The sequence below is a fragment of the Sapajus apella genome, unplaced genomic scaffold (assembly GCF_009761245.1).
Source record: "Sapajus apella isolate SASKATOON/1434 unplaced genomic scaffold, GSC_monkey_1.0 scaffold26, whole genome shotgun sequence".
Taxonomy (NCBI): Eukaryota; Metazoa; Chordata; class Mammalia; order Primates; family Cebidae; genus Sapajus; species Sapajus apella.
Genome location: NW_022436966.1, coordinates 6,850,550 through 6,871,887, shown reverse-complemented (window position 1 = coordinate 6,871,887; position 21,338 = coordinate 6,850,550). Strand labels below are relative to the sequence as shown.

At 38.9% G+C, this 21,338-nt stretch overlaps 1 protein-coding gene across 4 annotated transcripts in view; it reads left to right on the top strand.

The window, feature by feature from the left end:
- Positions 1-21,338, top strand: part of MEIS1 (Meis homeobox 1) — a 139,455-nt gene that overhangs the window by 74,063 nt on the left and 44,054 nt on the right. For all 4 annotated transcript variants that reach the window (XM_032291931.1, XM_032291933.1, XM_032291934.1 and 1 more), the window contains exon 8: positions 4,782-4,927. In XM_032291931.1, coding sequence (XP_032147822.1) covers positions 4,782-4,927 — 146 coding nt within the window. The remainder of the gene's footprint in view (positions 1-4,781; positions 4,928-21,338) is intronic.

The window sequence follows — 21,338 nt, the reverse complement described above, 5'->3', positions numbered from 1 at the left end:
ACCATGCCCAGCTAATTTTTTGTATTTTTAGTAGAGACGGGGTTTCACCATGTTGACCAGGATGGTCTCGATCTCTTGACCTCGTGATGCACCCGCCTCGGCCTCCCAAAGTGCTGGGATTGCAGGCGTGAGCCACCGCGCCCGGCCAACCCATCTTATTTTTACCTGATGGCTCACTGGCACAGGAAGTTCTGATCAGTTGTGTTGTAAATCTAAGGAGCTGCTTTGGGTTTTGTTGTTGCTTCACTCTGAGTAGGTTTCGGGAAACAGCAGTCCTGAGAGGACAGAGGGAGTTACGGAGAGAAAAAAATGGGAGCAGGGCTTTGACCTGCCGGAGAGGAGCCCCTGCTGACACGGTCAGTCTGACCCATTGAATGGCCTGAATACGATAAATGCCGCTTTATCCTGCCTTGAAAGGCACGAGATAGCACAGTCTAAATGCCTGGGCATGCTTAAATAGGCGACTCGGGATGTTTGAGTTGAGCGTGTTTGAAATCTGAGCTCTCTGACAGCCTGGGAGCTGCCACAGGTCACCTGCCTTGCTCCGTAGGGACAGGCCCAGGTCTCACAAGAAATTGTCCGTAGACGAATTGTAGTACAAATTCCTTTCTTTGTTGGTTGGCCTCTTTCACTAGACCATGGCCTATAAAATTTTGTAAAAACAATTCTTAAATATTATTTGAAAGGGCAAATGGCCCACGCTGAAAGGCTTGACAGTTTGACATATAGTGCATGGTTTTGATAGCTCGGAAACTGAAAAGTGTGGCCAAGATTCTCCCCCTGCTTGTTAGAAGCCTGGTGTTTTTTAAATAGTGTCTTGTTGCTGTGCAGAGTTCCTCTGCTCCTCGAAATCTGACAGGCAATGAGTCTGCTCCAGTGATCTTAAATCCTTTCAGACTAATTTGTGAGAGAATAGCAAAATACTGTAGCTGGCACCTTTGAATCCAGCCTTCAAGAGGCACACAACCAGGTATCGCCAATTAAGGAGCCATTCGGATAATCATATCAAAGCAGATTGCTTTAGAGTCTTCTGATAATACCTGAGCCTGTGCCTAGAGAGAGAGGAATCCAGAGTTTCACTTCATTGAGGGGGAAAAAAGAGATTGGAGTGGCCGGGTCTCATCAGAGCCCAGGAAGTTGCAGGGAGTGGATTTCTGCATTAGAATGTTGCATATCTGCGGCCTGTGTGTGCTCTGCCCCAGCGGCTGCCTCTGCATAGCCAAAGGCCATTTTCAGGAGCTTCTGGCCCCTCAGTCACTGGCCTGCTAGTTAATTGCCACACGGACTTCATGACACATGGGCAGATAATATGACATTTTCAGTTTCTGTCACTAGCAAACGCCACAACGTTGCTTGCACTAGTTGCTAAGAAGCTGTCAGAAACCATTAGCGGTTGGCTAAAGTCGCCCTATGGCATTTCCTCATGGCATCAGCAAAACGAGCATAAATCACCCAGTGGAGCCTACTGCTGTCCTAATGAGGCTGTAAGCTTGTTTATGGACTAGCATGATTTTTATGATTATTTCCACCTTTTCAGTTTGCCTTCATTCGGCGGCAGGAGAAGTCAGCTCCAGGAATGAAGTCACTGCTGACATTTTACAAATGTGGTTCAGAGCTGCTGCCTGCTGCCGTGTGGTCGGCCGGCGGTTCTCCAAGTTTGTTTAGTGATCTTAAAAATAAAAAAGGAAATAAATTCTCGAGAGACCACATTGAGGTGACTATATCAAATTGCGGAGCGAATGGAAATGCTAAAGGTACAATTGACCGTTTAGACTTTTCTCTGAGGTTGAGACATTTCCAGATCAATTTTCAATTTTAGAAAGTGGAAGAGGTTAAACAATTTATTAAAATCTATGAAAGTGTTTGCTTTTAGAATAGTCTGTTTTTATTATGCTCGTCTCCTTCCCCATCTTCTCCATTTCCCGAACTTGTGTCGGGAAGGAGCAGGGTTTATTGTTTTAGGCTTTTCTGAACATGCACCAGTATTTACACTGGATTGAAAGCATTTGCTTCCAATGAAAATCTTGTCTTAGATTACAACCCAGCAGTGTAGTTTCCCTCCCAGATGGGAGTAAAGTAGCTGTATTTGCCTAAAAACAGTAGGAAGAACAAACTGTGCGTTAAGCCAAGGCTGTTTTTGGCTTGAGCTAATGATGTAATAGAAACCTTTTATTCAGGAGAGGTCACTGCCAGGGACTGAAGGGGGTGATCTGGCTCCTGCTTGAAAGGTTTTTCCATTGTATCTACATAAGTCTTCACTTAAAAAATTCTGTTCCTAATGCTTCTGCTTTCATACAGCAGAAATAAACAGGAAAGGTTCTGGTGAGTGTTACACATGGAATGCAGAAAGCCCTCCTCTCCTAATGGAGTATATAATTCAGGTGCCCTCAAGGCACGCTTTCAGGAATTCTTTTGCCTGAGGTAATGGGAAGCTAAGGTTGCTTTAAGGCCTTGATTATCTATTGATGCACAAAGCTGGAAAAAAGTCATCTCTGCTGGATTATAGTAGATATTTCCATAAATTATCAATGAATTCTCTTCTAGGCAGGCACTAGGCATTGCTTGCTAAATTAATCTGAAGGGGTTTGAGGTGGATAAAAAGGCTATTTTTTCTTAAAGGTGGAAAACAATCATGGGGAGGTGGTGAAAAACAGTATTGTTAGGTTATAAGCTTTTCATTTTTAATCAGTGATCAAGTCATATATGTCTTTTCCTTGGTTACCTTTTGCATATGGAAAGTGGATTAGCCCATTGAAAATTTAAATGCTGTTGAGTTGTTTTCTTTTCTCATGTTTCTTTAATGAATTGTTATTTTATATGGTAAATTGCTTCTCTGAATAAAAAGCCTGTTTAAATACTGGACTTTCAAAGAATTTATTAGGCAAATCCAAGGGGATGTCTCATAAAATACTTGGTTATGCAAATAGTTTGGTTGAGTGGAAGGAGTGCTGATTTACAGATGTGGGGGTCTGGTGCAGCACAGACCCCAGTAGTTCCATGCCAGGGTACATGACCTTGAACCAGTCAGGTAACATAGCGTTTTCTTCACTGATACAATGATGGCTTTGGAGTGGTGGGTTCTTATGATCTTTTCCGAGTGAATGCAAGCTGTGATTCTGTGAAACTTTTAACAAAATAGACGGATTTTAAATATAATAAAATTGTGGATTTTTAATGATGCAATGTTAGACTCAGAGAAGTTTTGCAAAAGTTTTGCATTTATAGCATATTCTGTAATAGTAGTAGAAATATTGGAATTAGTCTGTTCCTCACCCAACAACTTTCTAAACTTCAGCTCAGTATATGTCAAGGCAATTAAAAAAAATTGAGGGACATTTTTCTTTTTTTCTGATGAGAGAGAGGTGGGTCTGCTGAGGGAGCTGTTAAGAATAGTTGATTAGTTGCAGCATACCTACTATAGATTAGACAGAAATAATTGAAATTGAAATAGACTTTTTTTTTTTTTTTAGATTTTTTAATGTAGGACCTAATAACAGAAATGAGAAATATAGAAATTCATGAAGCCATGGAAATGAACCTGGGGCTATGTACAGGAAACTTGTCTTACCAAAGTATCAGATTCTTCGGGTCCTGTAGATGGCCCTCCAATGACTTATTTAAACCAGTAAATGTGCTCTTGAGTGTATTTTTTTAAACCTAATTTCTAAGCCTGTCCACTATAGCTCTTCCTTTTGGGCCCAGATCAACCTATTGGTTTCTAAGAGAATGGCAGACCAAGCTAAGCTACTTTTTAGTGTAGTGGGTCTTGTCCATTGTGGTTTTCCCTTTTGACTTTGATGCCAACACAAAAAATACCTACTTTCCATTTGTACCTTGTAACTTATTTTGGTCAGTGTGATTATATGGGTTAAATTTTTATTTTTCTTATTAAATATGGCATTATAAAAAAAGAAATAACTACCTTTTTAAATTTCATTGTGTCACAGAGCCAAAATATTTTCTACAAGAAACAGTGTAAATGTTATAAAAATAAATAGAAAAATAGGATCCAATATAGAGGAATATGATAGCAGGTGATTTTTCAGTGTGGAAAATTTAAATCTAGCACGAATTTTAGAAACTGCCTGAATTGTTAGTGTAATGTAATTCCAATTTACTGTTAATTTACCATTACCTTATTTGATTTACACAGTAATTGTTTTCTAATTAAGAAACTATGTCAGGGGTTTTTCCCTTACTAAACTTGATGCTTTCTTTCTATTAAAAGAAAAATTATATTTTATTTGAAGCATCCCTATATCAAACTGCTTATATGGTGGATTACCTACATTTCCCCATCCTAGTTTAACTAGTCTTAAGATAGATCGCGTGTGGAAATAGTTGATAGCTTAAATGCATCTTCTCACAAGTCAGTGTTAATGACTGTGGGATTCGCATGCCCAGGCAGCAATAGTGCCACTGCTAATGACTGCCACCATGTTTAACTCCCCAGTTGGAGTTACACTTAGCCTGTCTCAGCTATACATATTGAAATAATTACCATAGCAACAAAGCCACAAGGGGATTGGATATTTCCCTCCATTCCCTTTGACCTTTGGCAATGTTCTTTGGAAGAAGTTCTTTATATCTGACTACTCTTGAGCCTAGGCCTTGTTCTTTCTCTTTGTCTTGGAAAACAAAACAAAACAAAAAAACAGTACCAAAGAAACTATTAATCATTTAAATTTGCTCTTTTGGTTTTGTTTATATCCAAAGGCATTCTATTTGAATAAAGCATGTCAAGGTAGCATCAGTCAAAATTTGATTCACTATGTTTGCAGGTGATGGCTTGGACAACAGTGTAGCTTCCCCCAGCACAGGTGACGATGATGACCCTGATAAGGACAAAAAGCGTCACAAAAAGCGTGGCATCTTTCCCAAAGTAGCCACAAATATCATGAGGGCGTGGCTGTTCCAGCATCTAACAGTAAGTGGATTCTAAATGACATATGTAAACTAAATATGGACAATGAACCAGTTTTTATAGAAAAAAATGAGAAAAAAGTAATCCCTCTGGACTTGAAATATTTCATAAATCACTGTGTTCCCACAGTTTTCGCAAAAGTGTTAGCACTTATTTCTTAGCTACATACCCCACATGAAAAATTTTATTTAAAATTCACTATTGCGATTTTGTTAACTTTCATAAGTTAAAAGGTTTAGGTGTTCATGTGCACTTGTGATTTTAAGTATGTATGTTAATGATGTTGATTTACTAAGTGTGACCCTTAAGTGCTCAGAACCATCTCCTACTAAGAAGAAAGTAAGACAAACCCTAGAGAGAGACTTAATATCTTCTGATGCTTTAGTGGACATTTATAACAAATGGTCCACAAAAATTTAAATCATGTTGCAATGGCAAGATGATCACATAATTTGCTTTTAAATGGTTTGAATGCACTGGCTTCCCTTACAACACATTCATGTAAGTCAGAGCTCCACAGTGAAAGTTGTCCCTGTATTTAGAACTGTAAAGGAAAACAGCAATATAGAGTCAGCTCTTCCTGTGTAGTCCCTTGTGACTTTTCAAGCACCGTAACAGTTTATATTGTCTGTGCAAGTATTGCTGTTTTCACTGCAGGAATTCTCCTGGAGATGTGAGAATCTGGAGATTTGGGGCTTTATGCCACTGGGGGATTTGTTTTGTTTGGTTATTGTCCTGAATGAATTTCATGTTCAAAATATTTATAAGAATAATATTTTGGTGGATATCTTTGCAAGTGCACACTGATTTAAGGAAGAAGACACAAGGAAGATTTGTGGATAAAATAGTATTTTAAAAATCAACAAGACTGTTGACCAGGGGAATTTCAATATTAGAGACAAAGGATGAATTTAGACAGGTTGTAGCAAAGTTACGTAGATGACCAAATGTTAAAAACACTTGAGGGTTGTTTTTTACTATCAGGAGGAAATATTTTATGTTACTATTTTTATCTTGGCTTGCTTTCCTAAAGTCATTTATTCCTTAAATATTAAAGTTAATCCTGCATTGTCATAAACACATGCGGAGCCTGTTTACCTTCATATCCGGGCCCACTTTCAAAGCTATGTTCCTCAGTGAGTTTTACGGATACAGAGAGACAAACTCAGGGGATATCTGAAGGCCATGTTGGTTCTGCTCCTCTGGATAGAGGCTGTGCTTCTAATCATACTCAAGGGTATAAATTAATCCAGATTTTCCAGTGTCAGTGAATAAGATAAAAACTGAGAGCAGCTTAAAAAAAAAAGTTTCCTCTCTTCTCTTCTTCCCATCATAATTTCAAACAGTAACTAGACTACACTGAAAATTTTGGAGCAAACTTTAGGGCTTGGGCTATGCTGGAAATTAGTTGAAGATTTCGATTGTTTTAGCTGTTATGATTTTAACATCATATCAACTTTACCTAAATTCTGATTGAGGCACCACTACTTATCTGACACCTGTTACACGTGGATAGATGTTTTGAGATCTGACTCCTGCAAGTTTCCCATTGAAGATTATCAGTCACTAATGAACTGGGGGCAAAGAGGACTCAGGTCTTGAGGGCACATCATGAAAACGAATGATATGACATTTAGATAAGAAGTGGCAATTGGTCAAAGGTGTGTAGTACAATGATGCAGATGCAATGATGCTGATATTTTATCTCCAGAGCTAACCAGCTAACTTGCTCTGTGGAATGAGTTGGTGTGGTGGGATCAAATCAGGTTGGCCCTGAAGTCACAACCAAACAATTTCTATTTCCTAGACTAACAGAAACAGTGAATAGATTTCTTCAGCCCAATCTCAATCTGCAGAGGAGTTTTGGCTTTACTTGAAGCTGAGGTGCCCCTGAATAAAATATAATCAAATATTGGTTCAGACAGAATCAGGAGAGAGAGAAGCAAGTTATTTTATGCATCCACTAGTTTTCCTGTTTTCCTAGGTTGAACCCTTATGAAGACTTTTGTAGAGAGCTATATTATCTTGAAACAAACAAGCAAAACCAAAATAAACTTTCTAACAGCCCACATGATTTTACATGCATTGCCTTGCTTATATGGACTATGTGTTTGCTACTGGGGCAATTGTAATAGAAATTATTCATAAACTGCCTGATTTCTTGAGGCCTGGATAATAGTCTTCAGTTTTGAGGTCTTTGCTGGCCTGTGCCACTGCCCTGAAAGGGGAAGCCCATTCATCCATGTTTTCCTGGCTTTCTATGAATGTTTATAGGTGTTGCCTTGTGGTTTCCATTGAGTATTTCTATCCCCCTTACCTACTCCAATGCCATCTGCTCATATGGAAATATTGATTAATGATAATGGTCTGTAAATATCTAATTGCTCTTATAACATCATCTGAAGAGCAAAGTTAGGACATACGTTTAAAATTTTCATCTTTTCCTTCCCCCAGTGAAAAAGATTCCTTCCCTCTTCTCTAATTGCAAGAGCAAATAGACCTCCAGTAATAAGGAACACCCATTACCCTTGTTTTGTATCCTTCTTGAAGGAATGCATGGACTGCTTAGGTAATATTTATAGTAAAGAGCTAATTCTAATAAATTCTATGAAAACTCCTGTAGAATCTAAAGAGAGTTTTGTTGTTGTTTGTCTAAATGTAAGTAACTACTGACATCTTGGTACTAATTCTTTGGTAACTTTATTTCAAGTTCTGAGAGGTCTTCAGGGATGCACAAGTCATTAGGAATTATCTGTACAAATTTTAAATGATCACATAATTGCTATATGATAAATGCAACTTATCTAGAAAATCCTTCCTGAAATCTTGCTAGATATAAAAGAACCATTGAAATTCTGGCTAATTAAAACAATAGGAATACCAATTTATTAGTAAATTATAAACTAATCTTTTTTTTTTAATGCCAAAAGGCATATTTGAAAACCTCCCATACCTTTTAAAAGCAAATTCCTATTTCTTTTTAAAATAAATGGCTCAACCCTTTCATTGGGTTTATTCAGTGAAAAAAATCTGCCCTTGAGAGAGCTTTAAAGCATTTCTGTGTTAGAGGAGTAGAATAGGCCCTGAATTAAAAAAAAAAAGAAAAAAAGAAAAAAACCTTTCTGAATTTGCACCCCAGCTGCATGAGAAGAAAAATGTGCCAGTCTGTAGTTATCCACAGGTAGATTTAATCAGTAGCACATTTTACTACTCCAAAGAGAGAACTAAAGCCTCATTCTTGGACTCATGGTCTCTAGCAAGCTAAACTGGACATACTTGTATATAATGAAAACAATAAAAGAAAAAGGAAACGAGTTTTAAACTTTGGTGATTATGGGATAAGAGGAAATTTCAGTGAAGTAGATTCCCACCTTAGACTTAGTTGAGCGTTTGCCAGAGTTTGTAAGTAGAGAGGGTCTCTTAAAAGAAACTATTCCCTGGAATTGAAAAGAATGACTGACAGGATTTAAATAATAAGAGAGAATTACAAAGAAAATAAAGACATTTATTAATAAGAATACTTACATTTGCCTGAAGATAAATTATTGCAAACAATTAAAATGTGCTTAATATTTGCATATGAGTCACTGTATTCACAATCAGTTCAGGGGCATATGTCATATCAAAGTTTCTTTTTCCTTCTTGAAGGCATTATTCCAACTGTAAACATAGCCTGTGATGTCATAGTGCTTAGGCTGGATGTGTTTTGCATATCATCAGTTCTTTTGCTACATAGTATTATAAAGATGTGTGTCCAAGGGCTTAGTGAAAATGAGGAAAAGGAGTAAATGCCATGTTTAAGGTAAAAATCAAGGTTTTTTTTTCTTTTTTGTTTCCCTACCGTATCATATTGCAGTCTAATCTAAATAGAAAAATGGTTAATGTGGTTCTTATTTAAAATATTCAGTGACTATATTTTTTCTGCATGGAGCTTCTGTGCCTCCAGGAACACCGAAAGTTAGGGAGAAGAGAGGTAGTCAGAAAGCATACCTGCAGATTCAGGTGAAGAAAGCATTCACAGGTCAATATCCAGCATTGACCAGTCGGGGTGGCGATCCTGACGGTGAAATGATTTTCATTCACGCTCTCTCCTACTCCCCATTCTTTCACCATCCTGAGGATCCCATTTGGCTAAGCCTTACTGTAGATACAAACTTTGCTTCTAAGTTAGACACACTTATGTGCCAAGTTTTCTTGTTCGATTTTCTTTCTTCTTTGTTTCTTTGTGTGTGTGTGTGTGTGTGTGTGTGTGTGTGCGCGCACTTCTAGCCTGCACAGTTTTTGCGTGTGTGTGGCCAAATATATGTCTTGATTTCTGATTTATAAGACTTTCCTCTCATTGTGGATAAAGCCAATGTGAGAGGTTGTAGAATCTTCCAGGTTGAGAATAGCGTTTCCATAGAAACACTATTAGATGAAAAGTGCCCTGCGGGTCCGCCACTCTAAGGACGGAGTAAATGGAATTGAATTGGGAATTGAATGCTCTAGAAGAGACAGATGTTGTTTCATCGGTTTCGCTTTTAGTAACAAGATCTGTTGGAGTCATCTTAGTGTCATATCTCTCCTTGCCATTTTGGAAGAATTATTCTCTAAACATTATGAATTATTACAATGAAAAAGTACACCTAATTGGTATCTGGATAATCCTTTCCATTGATTGAAGTTAGCAAAAAGTTGAAAGGCAGATAGAAGAACTCATAGGTAGGCACATGGGCAGGTAGCAGACGAAATTTTCTCCTCTCCTTCCATTTCTATTTCTCTTTCTATTGCCTACCTCTGTATGCTGCCAATTTTAACAGTGAATATTCCTTTTAAGCCCCACCAGCCAACATCCTTCAACAAAGATGTAGGGGGAGTCCTGAGAAGGTGGTGGGGCAGGGCAACTGTATTCTCACATTCATCCTGAACTGTTCATCAGGGTAATACAAAGTATTTGAGAAAGGCAGTTTCTTCTTCAAACTAATCCTAATCTACCTTAATTATCATGTGTCTGAGCCAAGGGAAGTGGTTTGTAGAGATAGCAGGGAACTTTGATTCCTTCTTCACTGTGTGTTATCTGCAGACAGATCATTAAATTAAGAGCCTTGAAAACTAATATAAAGATGTGGGAAAATTTTTTTCCTTTCAGATGTCCATGTACCCTATCAGAAATTAGCTCTCTTACATACCTAAGAAGAATATTTTCATAGTTTTTACTTTTACCCTTACACGTAACTGCCATTCACCTTCACCTCTGACCAAAGCTAGGCTTTGCTGAAACTAACCCAGGCTTGGATGACAAAATCCTTTATCTTAATTTTAAAAGATCTCTGCTACTTTGAAGATAGCATATTTCTACTTTGACTAGATAAGGACCCTGACTATTTTTCACTCAAGTGGGAATCACCGGTCTGGGGAGGAAAATGGAGTCGATTATTTAATTACTTGAAGGGAATATTGGAATGCCCTAATTCTTCTGTGATATACATCATATAAACTCTGTTTTAATAATGAAGCGGGTGGTTTCCAGATTCTGGGGCAACTGCCTTTTTCTTTTTCTTAGCTGGTTATTGAAATCCTAATGGGATGGGTGATGAATTTTCTTAGGTCAGGTAAACTGAAAAGGCTACAGCTGGAATTCTTCACCCAGAAGAATCGGAGTTAATACTAATGATCATTGTGAATTAGAAGATCAAAGGAGAAGCATCAGCCTGTTCTCCACGTTGTTGCCCCAGAGGCCATTAGTGACCTGGCAAAGCTCTCTCCCAGACTTTTCTGTACCTCCTTCCCCTTTCCTGGGCCTTTCTTCCCCACTCATAGTTATGCACCTCTGACCTGGGGTAATTACAGTCAGTTGATGAGGAGGCATGGGAGAAAACAATCGAAAGTAAAATCAAAAGTCCAACTTTAAAATTGCCTATTTATCCAGGTATATAGCCTTTCTGAGCAAACAAGCTCTGTCTGAGACTCTATGTTACTTTCAGAGTGTGAGTGAGATTTTTGTGTGTAGTGAAATAAGTGGTTTATTCACTTCACCAATGGTTGTTTCATTATAAGAGACTTTTATAGAGTCTGGTTGGCAATTTGTCAGATAATTCTAAAATTTTTCTTTTGTTTCCAAGGTTCAGATAAAAATACACCATAGTTTGGTTTTCTGATATATTTTTAATTGGGCTGATTAAATAAAGGATTATGTGTAAAACAAAAGTGCCCATGGACTTTTTACAATTTGTTAAGTTGTTACTGATGCACGTAACTGTTTGAACACTAGCGAGCCATTTATACTTCAAAGCGCGTATCAATATCATGCCTTCTTTTTATTTTAATTAGTGATGATATATTTTTAAAGATAAAATATCAAACTTGGTCAGTGAACACGCAATCAATTTATCTTTCAGATTAAAATTGGAGTGCCACACGAATACATGAGAGTGTGCGTATATTTTTTTAAGTAACTCAATCCAACCCCTAGGAATTTTATACAGGTTTCATTGTTTCTTTCTCAATGTTTAAGATTCCTACTGAAGATACCTTGCCTTAAAATATGAAGGTCTGGCAGAGGGAAAACCAGATGGATTTATTTTATAAAAGATTCTAGTGCTTTGGATTGTTTTGTTTTGGTTGGTTGGTGATTTTGCCAGTAGAAGTAAATCTACAGGTCATGGGATTTAGGATCCTAGGACTTAACTGGGAACATCCACATCATATCTGTCTCTCGTGCTGAAGTGTGAGTATGACTATCTGCTCATGTATGTCCCTACCCCTGCCATCTATGAATTTTATTAGGGAAAATGGATCCATTTTACATCTTTTAATCCCCTAAGTAGCCATGTCCAGCACCCTAATTTTCCCTCCTCCTGCTGATGTAGGTCCATGTCAGAGGGCAACCAAGTAGTGGAAATCACATTGCAATGGTCTGTTGCTCAGCTCACAAAACACTCTGGGCCATGACCCAAGCTTACTTTTGATAGAATGAAAGCCATATGACAGCAAAAAAATGTTTGATTGATGCTCCAGGCAGTAATGATAGGGATTGTGTAGATGCACATCAAAAAGATCGCTCCTGATGTGCGGATGCTTTCATTTCAGTATGTCTCGTCCTTCCTTGTGCAGAGTCTGGAGTGTGGTAAGCTTGGCCAGCAGCTGTGGACTTGATACTCACTTCAGTGTGTCAAGAGCCGGAGAGTGTGCTCAAGAACTCAGATAAGGCATCTCTTTCTTGGCGGGCCAGTGAAGAGCCTTCAGGAGCAAAAGAGTAGCTGGAAGGGTTATGCTACGCAAGCTTCTAACATTTTAAGTACTTGTTTTTTCTTGCCATTGCAAAACGCCTTCACTTAGCAAATTATAGCCCAGTGAGCATGGGTCCCAAGATAAAATGCATTCCTCTATCCAAAGAAAAGGTAGACCTTAAATAACTTGATGTTATGAAGGCCAACATCCTAAATTAGTTGAGATAGAAATGACTTGGCTTTTTTTTTTTTTTTTTTTTTTTTTTTGAGACAAGAGTATTGTTCTGTCTCCCAGGCTGGAGTACAGTGGTGTGATCTAGGCCCACTGCAACCTCCGCCTCCCGGGCTCAACTGATTCTCCTGCCTCAGCCTCCTGAGTAGCTGGGATTACAGGCATGCACCACCACGCCCAGCTAATTTTTGTATTTTTAGTAGAGACTGGGTTTTACCATGTTGGTCAGGCTGGTCTTGAACTCCTAACCTCGTGATCCGGCTGCCTCGGCTTCTCAAAGTGCTGGGATTACAGGCATGAGCCACCATGCCCGGCCAGACATGATTTTATGTTTTTAGATTCTGAAATAGAGTTCGTGGTGAATTTGAAAGTCTTGTTGGCATGATCTCTTTTAAAAAAATGGAGTGATATAAATAAACGACCTTGTAGCTGTCTGTGCATTTCAGTTCTTAATAATCTATGGTCAGTTTTTATCTGTTTCCGCAATTACCTTTGTTGCTGGCATCCCTGCAGCACCCAAGTGCTCTCATTTGCCCCATGGCACAGATTTCCCTGAAGATTTGGTACCCTGGGAAGTTTTTGGGATGTCCAGAGACCAGCAGGTACAGTTTGTTAACATGAACACTCATCCTATGAAAGATCAAGGTCATTTCTGTTGCAGTTTATAGAAGTTTAGAAAAAATTCTTATCTATTATTTAAAGAAAAGCCAGTTTGCTAACTTCAAGAGGGAAGAACTTCACAAAAATGAATTCATTGAGAAAAATAAAATAAAATAATTTCTGTCTGCAAAATATGACTTTTATTATATTTTTTTAAATTCAGCTATTAATTGCTTGGCTATTTTGACATTGGATTATTCCATCCTTTTAACAGCTGAAAGAAAAAAACTGATCATAATCCTAAATGAAAATTTAATATGTAAGTGTGTGGTGCTTTATTGTTTAATGTTTTCTTATACACTGGATTCATAAGACATTCCTGTGAGGTGAGCAGGATGACAAAAATGAAGTTTAGAGAAGTTAATGATTTTTCTTTTTTGTACTTTTCTTATTTTTTTTGAGACGGAGTCTCGCTCTGTTGCCAGGCTGGAATGCAGCGATGCCATCTTGGCTCACTGCAACAACCCAGGTTCAAGCAATTCTCCTGCCTCAGCCTCCTGAGTAGCTGAGACTACAGGCGTGTGCCACCACGCCCAGCTATTGTTGGTATTTTTATTACAGACGGGGTTTCACTAAGTTGGCCAGGATGGTCTCCGTCTGTTGATCTCATGATTCGCCCACCTTGGCCTCCCAAAGTGCTTGGAACTACAGGCATGAGCCACCGCACCCGGCCAGTTAATGATTTTTCTCAATATCAAAAGCGATGAACTGGCTGAGCTTGAACCAGGATCTCCTGACTTGAATTTCCATGTGCTTTCCACCATGCTGCCTCTTCAAACATACAGCAAATCAAATCGAATTGTGGAAGTTCAAAGGTATAATTATAATCTCATTCCACAAGTTAGCTAATTAGTATTTTTAAACAATAAAAATATGAGCCAGAGGGCTTGGCATAAAACATCGTAATGCAACCTGATGGTTATCAGTAACTAAAGGGTCAAGGATGGGCCTTCCGTTTCTGGAATCTTTTTCTACAAATATCTGCCCATAAAAAGGGCAAAGAAAGCTACAGCTGTTGATCTTTTGTGACAATCATAATAATTTGTGCATTTTTGGAATTTCAGATTTTAAACATTGTTTAACTGCTCCTCCTTCCTTACAGAAATATGTAAATCTCTACCCATGTCTATTACTAACAATGTCTGATAGTGCTTTGCAGGTGAAGAATCTTTCCTCATGCAAATCCTAACTAAACCTTCTAACACAGAATTTAGCTCCTTGAAGATTTTTTTGCCTGTCACGTGGCCAGGCCGCCAAAGAGCTATGTCTTTAATTTGCTTTATGGAGATACAGGAAACTGCTTATGCAGCCCCGATTACTCTTAAAACTACAATCCAACTGTCGTTTCTCAGCAAAGAAGGCTGCTAAACCCAGGAGAATTAAGCTGCCACTCTGGGGTATGACACTGAGGTCTGATCATTTTAAAGCTAGTAATAACCAGAATCCTAAAATTCTTATGAATAAAATGTAATTTTAGTAATGTTTCCATAAACAGTGGTAATGGTGGCATTTTAGTAGGCAGTGACATTAGTCACATCGAAATTGTACCACATTGGCTTTTAAATTACTCCACCTGTCTGTATGAATAGAATTTTCAGTGTAAAAGCAGAGAGACAGCTGCTGCTAATGTCTCCTTCTCCCTGTGCAGATAATGCTGGCAAATCTACATGCAGAAAGGACTGGCTTGTGATGTAAAACGGTACCTGACCCCGCTGGCTCCCGAGCTGCAAAGCAGTACCTTTAATTACCAGTGGCTGTGTTTAGTTGTTGATATAAAAATGTCAGCTTCCAGGAGTGTAACCTCAGGTTCACTCCCTCTAGTAATGTCACCCATCGTACAATATTTTTCTTCCACCCACATCCGTAATGCGATGGGTGAGCATTTATCTTGATGTGTTTCAGAAACATGCAAGGCATTAATACTTAAAAGGAAAATGCCTAATACTGTACAAACTTGATTGATGATCTTACTGTTGGAGAACTTTTAAAGATTAGCGGAATCCGGTTCCTTCTTTCTAGCCAGAATAGAAATATGGCATGCTGTTTATACCTTCAAAGGGCTTAGCATCATTCATCCAATACAAATACAGGTTCTTATGTGAGGATCATGGCAGGCATTTCATAGAGCAGAAAGGGTAAAGCATGGACGGGCTTGAGAATATCAAATCTGTTCCTACGTGCCCATGTTTCCTATTGATAGATAAGGAAGTTTACTTTTTAGAGAAGCTCTTTTGCTCTTAGCCTTTTGATTATGGTTCTATCGTGGCAGCTCCATTGAGACAAGAGTGGGCCAGGCGAGGGGATCCTCCTGTTGGAGATGCCTGTTGCCGACAATGTATTTGATGAAATGGTAGATAGGAGATATACGTGTCTGGCTCATTGGCAGGCATTTTTTTTTTTTTTACTTCTTTCGCACAACTGGTGTTTTTGTGTTTAATTGAACAAGGAATGAGTAGTAAATGAAAGCTGCTGCCTAAAATCCCACTGTGAGCATGTTTTGCACTTGGCTCCCCAGTGACAAGGCAATTTGTGAAATTATGTGACGGAGTAATTAGATGAAGCCAGGGCTCCTGACTGTTGCCATGCATATGTGGCGAGGGTTTGTTAGGAAGAGGGAAGGGGAGAAAAAAAATAGATTATTACTCTGGCAAGTCGGCTCAAAGCTTCTTCATTTATTTGTAAACAGAATATTTAGTGACCGCATAGGAAGTAGCTGTAATCACTAGCTCATAAAGAAACCACAGCAGAGCTTTTGGATTTTTGCAGAGTGCTCATGTAAAATTTAAGCTGGGAGGCAGAATCCCTGTTAATGTAATTAGGATCTAATTTACCACCCTTTGCACACAGATGTAATAATGTCTAGATATTTATTCTATCTTTAAGCACGTTACATATACCTCGTGCAGCAGTTACTGAACAGAAACAGGTGTGAGCACTTTCCTAATTCGTTTTTACACTGTAAACACATAGCAATTTAAGGGAAATATTTACCAAAAACGAGGGGAAGGAATGTCTGCAAATGAGGCAGTAATGGACAGTTGCCCTTTATGTACTGATGGATTTCTCAATGGTTAAGTAAATTAAAGCAAATGCTAGAAAAATCAATAGGCCAGCATAGTCTTGGTTTTGCCTCATAGACTTCAGGACAGAATGACAGATGTGGTATCTATGACCCATTTAAGTATTAATGCTTGAAAAACGGCTTCTGCATGCAAGGTTGTAGGCTCAGAAACGTTCTCCTGTATTAAATTACAGACAATAATATTTTTAAGTGTACGTGGAATTTATATGTTTCAGTTAGGTTGTTCTTATGTGTTATATTTATACTGGAAGATTAGTTGCTTAGTTGTTGCAATAGCACCATAAATCAGTTTTGAATGATCCCACAAGGAAACATCTTCATAACACTGTAGTTGGAAGGTGAAGATGATGTATTTTGAGCTGACGCGTATGGCGAAGTGAATATGCTCTATAGCACTCTATGTGGAAACCAAATTAAATTTAATTAAGGAGTAGATGCTCAGAGCCTTTGGAAAAAATCTGTAAAGTAACATTCAAATGTGGTATTGTAATTCAGTTAATCTCCAGGGCTACAAATGCTGTATTTTACATTTGAACTAACATGGGTAACATGTCATGTAGGTTGACTGTCATAGCGTGTGGAACTGTAGAGCTACTCTGATGTCCTAAGTGGTAGGTGTTAGCCTCTGAGAATGAGAAGGCAGGCCTTATTTGGTAGCCCCTCGGAATGTTAGTTTTTCCACCCATTGTTCCCATTTCTAAAAATTAATTACTAACTTCAAGCTAAATAATTTAAATACAGTCAAAATGTTGGTTTGTTGACCACAGAGATAGGAAGGCAAGGAGAGAAGCAAGGTCAAATGTACTTGCATGTCAGAGACATGCTTTTATGATCGAAATAAAATGAAGGGTTAACTAACGTTATTATCTGGTCATTGGAAGAGAAGGTGCCTTTTGCAGGAGAGAAAAAGAGTTTTGCTATCTTGAAATGTCCTGTTTATCTTCTTGTGCTGACTGAACTTAGACAATAATTGCTCAACTATCTTCCTTGCTCATGACAAATCAGGCATGGTCCAGCCTGACTCTGGGTTTTGAAAATCAGTATGTAAAGGTGATAACGTGGCCAGGTGTGGTGGCTGTTGCCTGTAGTCTCAGCACTTTGGGAGGCTAAGGCAGGAAGATCTCTTGAGCCCAGAGGTTCAAGACTAGGCTGGGCAACATGGTGAAACCCCATCTCTACAAAAAGTTAAATAATTGGCCAGGTGTGGTAGCTAACACCTGTAGTCCCAGCTACTTGGGAGGAGGTTGGAGGATCACTTAAGTCCGGGTGGTCAAGACTGCAGTAAGCCAAGATTGTGCCACTGCACTCCAGCCTGGGCAACAGAGCAGGACCATTTCTCAAAATGAATAAATAAATAAAAATTTAAAAATAAAGGTGATATTGTGATAAGTCATATTGGAAATATTGTTAGATTGGTATGATAAAAAGAAGTAGAGGCTGGGTTCAGTGGTTCATGCCTGTAATCCCAGCACTTTGGGAGGCCAAGGTGGGCGGATCACCTGAGGTTGGGAGTTCGAGACCAGCCTGACAAACATGGAGAACCCCGTCTCTATTAAAAGTACAAAATTAGCCGGGGGTGGTGGCGTATGCCTGTAATCCTACCTACGCGGGAGGCTGAGGCAGGAGAATTGCCTGAACCTGGGAGGTGGAGGTTGTGGATAGCCAAGATTGTGCCAGTGCACTCCAGACCGGACAACAAGAGCAAAATTCTGTCTCAAAAAAAAAAAAAAAGAAAGAAAGAAAGAAAGAAAGAAGGAAGAAGTAGAATGATTGTTTAGATTCTAAATAGAAGTCTTTAATCTTTTTTTTATTTTCACACAAATATTTTACACAAATATTTCATGCAAATATTTACAACATTTCTCTGAATTTGTATCATGAGATTTAACAATAAATACATTTGGAGTTTTAACTGAGGTATAATGAGTAACTTTAAAAAATGAAAGTCTATCATCTAAAAAACCAGAAATGAAAATCACCACAGAATTGAAAATTATTTTGCTTCGTTAAAAACAGTGAGCCTTGGCTGGGCTCAGTGGTTCATGCCTGTAATCCCAGCACTTTGGAAGGCCGGGGCAGGTAGATTACTTAAGTCCAGGAATTCAAGACCAGCCTGGGCAACACGATGAAACCCTGTCTCTACAAAAATACAAATATTAGCCAGGCATGGTGGTGCACACTTGTAGTCCCAGCTACTTGGAAAGCTGAGGCAGGAGAATCACTTGAGCCCAGGAGGTGGAGGTTGCAGTGAGCCAGGATCACGCCACTGCACTCCATCCTGGGTAACAAAGTGAGACCTTGTCTCAAAAACAAAAACATCAACAAAGAAACAGACAAAAACAGTGCTCCTTAAGCTACACCATGCATTTAAATTATCTGTGGATCTTTTTTAAAATGTAGATTCTGATTCAGAGGGTTGGGGCCTGAGATTCTGCATTTCCAGCAACTTCCCAGTGCTGCTGAAGCTGCTGGTCCACAGACCGTACCTTGCATAGAAAGGATCTAAGGTACACAAGCAAGATGTCAGATTTTAAATGGTAAAAGGATTGTTTTTCTCCATCTTTGATTTGTATGCTTTGATTTTGCCTCCTGATTTTGAAACTTACCCCATTGTTTTTATCATATTAGTTTGACAAATTGTTTTATTTTTTTTTCTCTGCCGACTTTCAATGCTTTTTCAGCATATAAGAACTTCCTTTTGAATTCAAAACACTTTCATTGGATCCTCAAGTACTCAGAAAGTTTCTGATAAACCTGGGGCTCTACAGAAAGAGAGACTGTTTCTTCTAGGCTCGTTGACTCTGCACTTGTGTGTTCAGGGTGGGTGGAGAGGTAGCTCCGAAAGTCCCATGATACAGAATGCTGTGGTTCACCTCCACCACAAGGAAACATCTTCATAGCTTAAGGGCTCTGGTGACAATCTGCAGCAACGGAAGTTATCATGGAGTGAGGGCAGTGTGTGTGGTGTGCTAGCTCCCAGACTTCTGCAGAGGCTCTGCAGATCAGGTAGCCTTTGTCAGTAAGAAAGTAACAGAATCATGAACTGCAGAAACAACACATGTGTTTGAGGGAGAACTGCGTTTGCGCCTTACACTTCTTGCCAACTTTATGTCTGCTCCAGGAAACCCTTTTGTATTCCCACTGCCCTGTGTACTTTATCTTCCATGGGCACTGTTACTCTCAAATTTCGCAGCATCCTGGAAGGAAGGTGAATTTGCTTTCAAAAGTGAGTATCTGAAAAGTATATTTCCTCCAGTGTGGCTAAGATCTAAGGAATTATGCATACCTATTAATCATTGCTTAGCAGGTAAATTCTCTCACTCATTAGAGTTCACATGCTGGATGTAGTTTCTTGAAATTAGGTCATTTATTTTGTTCTAAGTCACTGAGGATCAAAGGTCATAGGGAATCCAAAAGCCATTAGTCAGGGTTCTTTTCTGGACCCCTTAGATGTCATTGTACGAGTCACCCATGGCAGGCCGGGCCTGGCCTGCTGTCAGGGAGCTGGCAGGGTGCCTACTTTATTTCCAGTTTGCATAGATAAAAAGCAGAGCAGCGACTCTTGGAACCACTATAAAAATAAGCTTACATAAAATCTCCATTTGAAATACAGTATGTGTGTGCCCCTGCATGCTTTCTCTTCTGGAAGCCATGGGAGCTAGAAATCAAAATTAGGAAGCAAAGAGAGACAGACATCTGATGCCATTGTAGACTACTCTTTGTTTGGGTGCAGGCATTTATAATTTATGGTAAATTTAGTGAAGACCAAATTTTCACAAAGAATTATAATAATGATAAACCAAGCATTTAAATTTACTAAACAAAATAAAAATAAAGGCTTCGCTTAACCATTGTCAAACATATATATACATATTTATACATATATGTAGGTACCCGCTCTTAATAAGATTGAAGTGGATTTGTCAGTATCAGAAGTGTTGGGCAAGAGATATAGTCAAGTCAATTCATTCACTTTTCCCGTTGACCCCTGTGAGTCTCAGGCCCACACCTTGAAGTGAAAACATCATCAATTACTGAAATGACAGGTGCTCAGGACTAACTTCCTGAGAGATGTTCATCCTGTACCAGAAACCACGAGCACTCAGCAACATTCATCACTTTGTTCAAGAGAGACTGAAAAAACTGTGGGGTGAATTTGCAAGGGAAAAAAGGCCAAATATTACATGTATGCATGAAATAGCTGTGTCTGAATTTCTAAAAGTCAGAAGCAAGCAAGTATCCTATTTTAGAAGATTATTAATTGTTATTTAATAGTTAACTTGCATGTGATCTCACAATTAATAATTGTATCCCCATTTCACAGATGAAGGAGCTGGGACAGAAAAGGTTAAAGATCTAACAGTGATCTTAGTGTACAATGAAGTTGGGACTGGAAACAAAACTCAGGGCCATAAATTTCAACTTCCTGGAGCTTACCACTTCCATACCCTGACATTTAAAATTATGACTTGTTATTGTTCTTGAAATTGTCTTGCATACACAGTTGACTAGAACTGATGAGAATTGAGACAGAAGTCCACATAGCCTCATCAGAGCCATACCTTTGACAGAGCTATTCCAGAGCAATCACAACTGCTCTATGGTCAGCCAGACTGGGGGCCCCTGTGTAGCTCCTTTGCTGTCCCTAGAGATCTCTGTGGCTCTGATACCTGTACTGCAGTAAAAGCAAGTGTGTGTGTGTGTGTGTGTGTGTGTGTGTGTGTGTGTGTGTGTGTGTTGGGGGAGACGGATCATGCTGGCATTAGGGCCTTTATCTATGAATACCTTATGCTTTTTGGTTTGAGAAGAGATGGCTAGAATAGTTTTTATGATATGATGATTTAATCTTACCACACTGCATGAAAAAGCAACTTTTAAACATGCTTGTTATTTTACCCACCATAAATCATGACAAAACTTCAGGCCATATCTATCCTACCTTTGAATTGCAATATAAATGGGGTCATTAAAGTATTTTCCAAGTAACTCAAATGCTTTTTGAGGGCCTACTATGTACAAGGAACCATATACATCCGGAACATTCTCTGATGTTTGAAAAGGGCATGGATCTAATCTGTGGTGCAGTTTACAGAAAAATGGAGTGAACAGAACAGTCAGGAGACAGCTATAACAATTTGGGTAAGAAGGCTGTGCTGTGGGAGTACAAAGAAATGGATGAGAAGAAGATATCTTGGAGGTAAATCTGGTACCTCATAAATAGAAGCATTCATT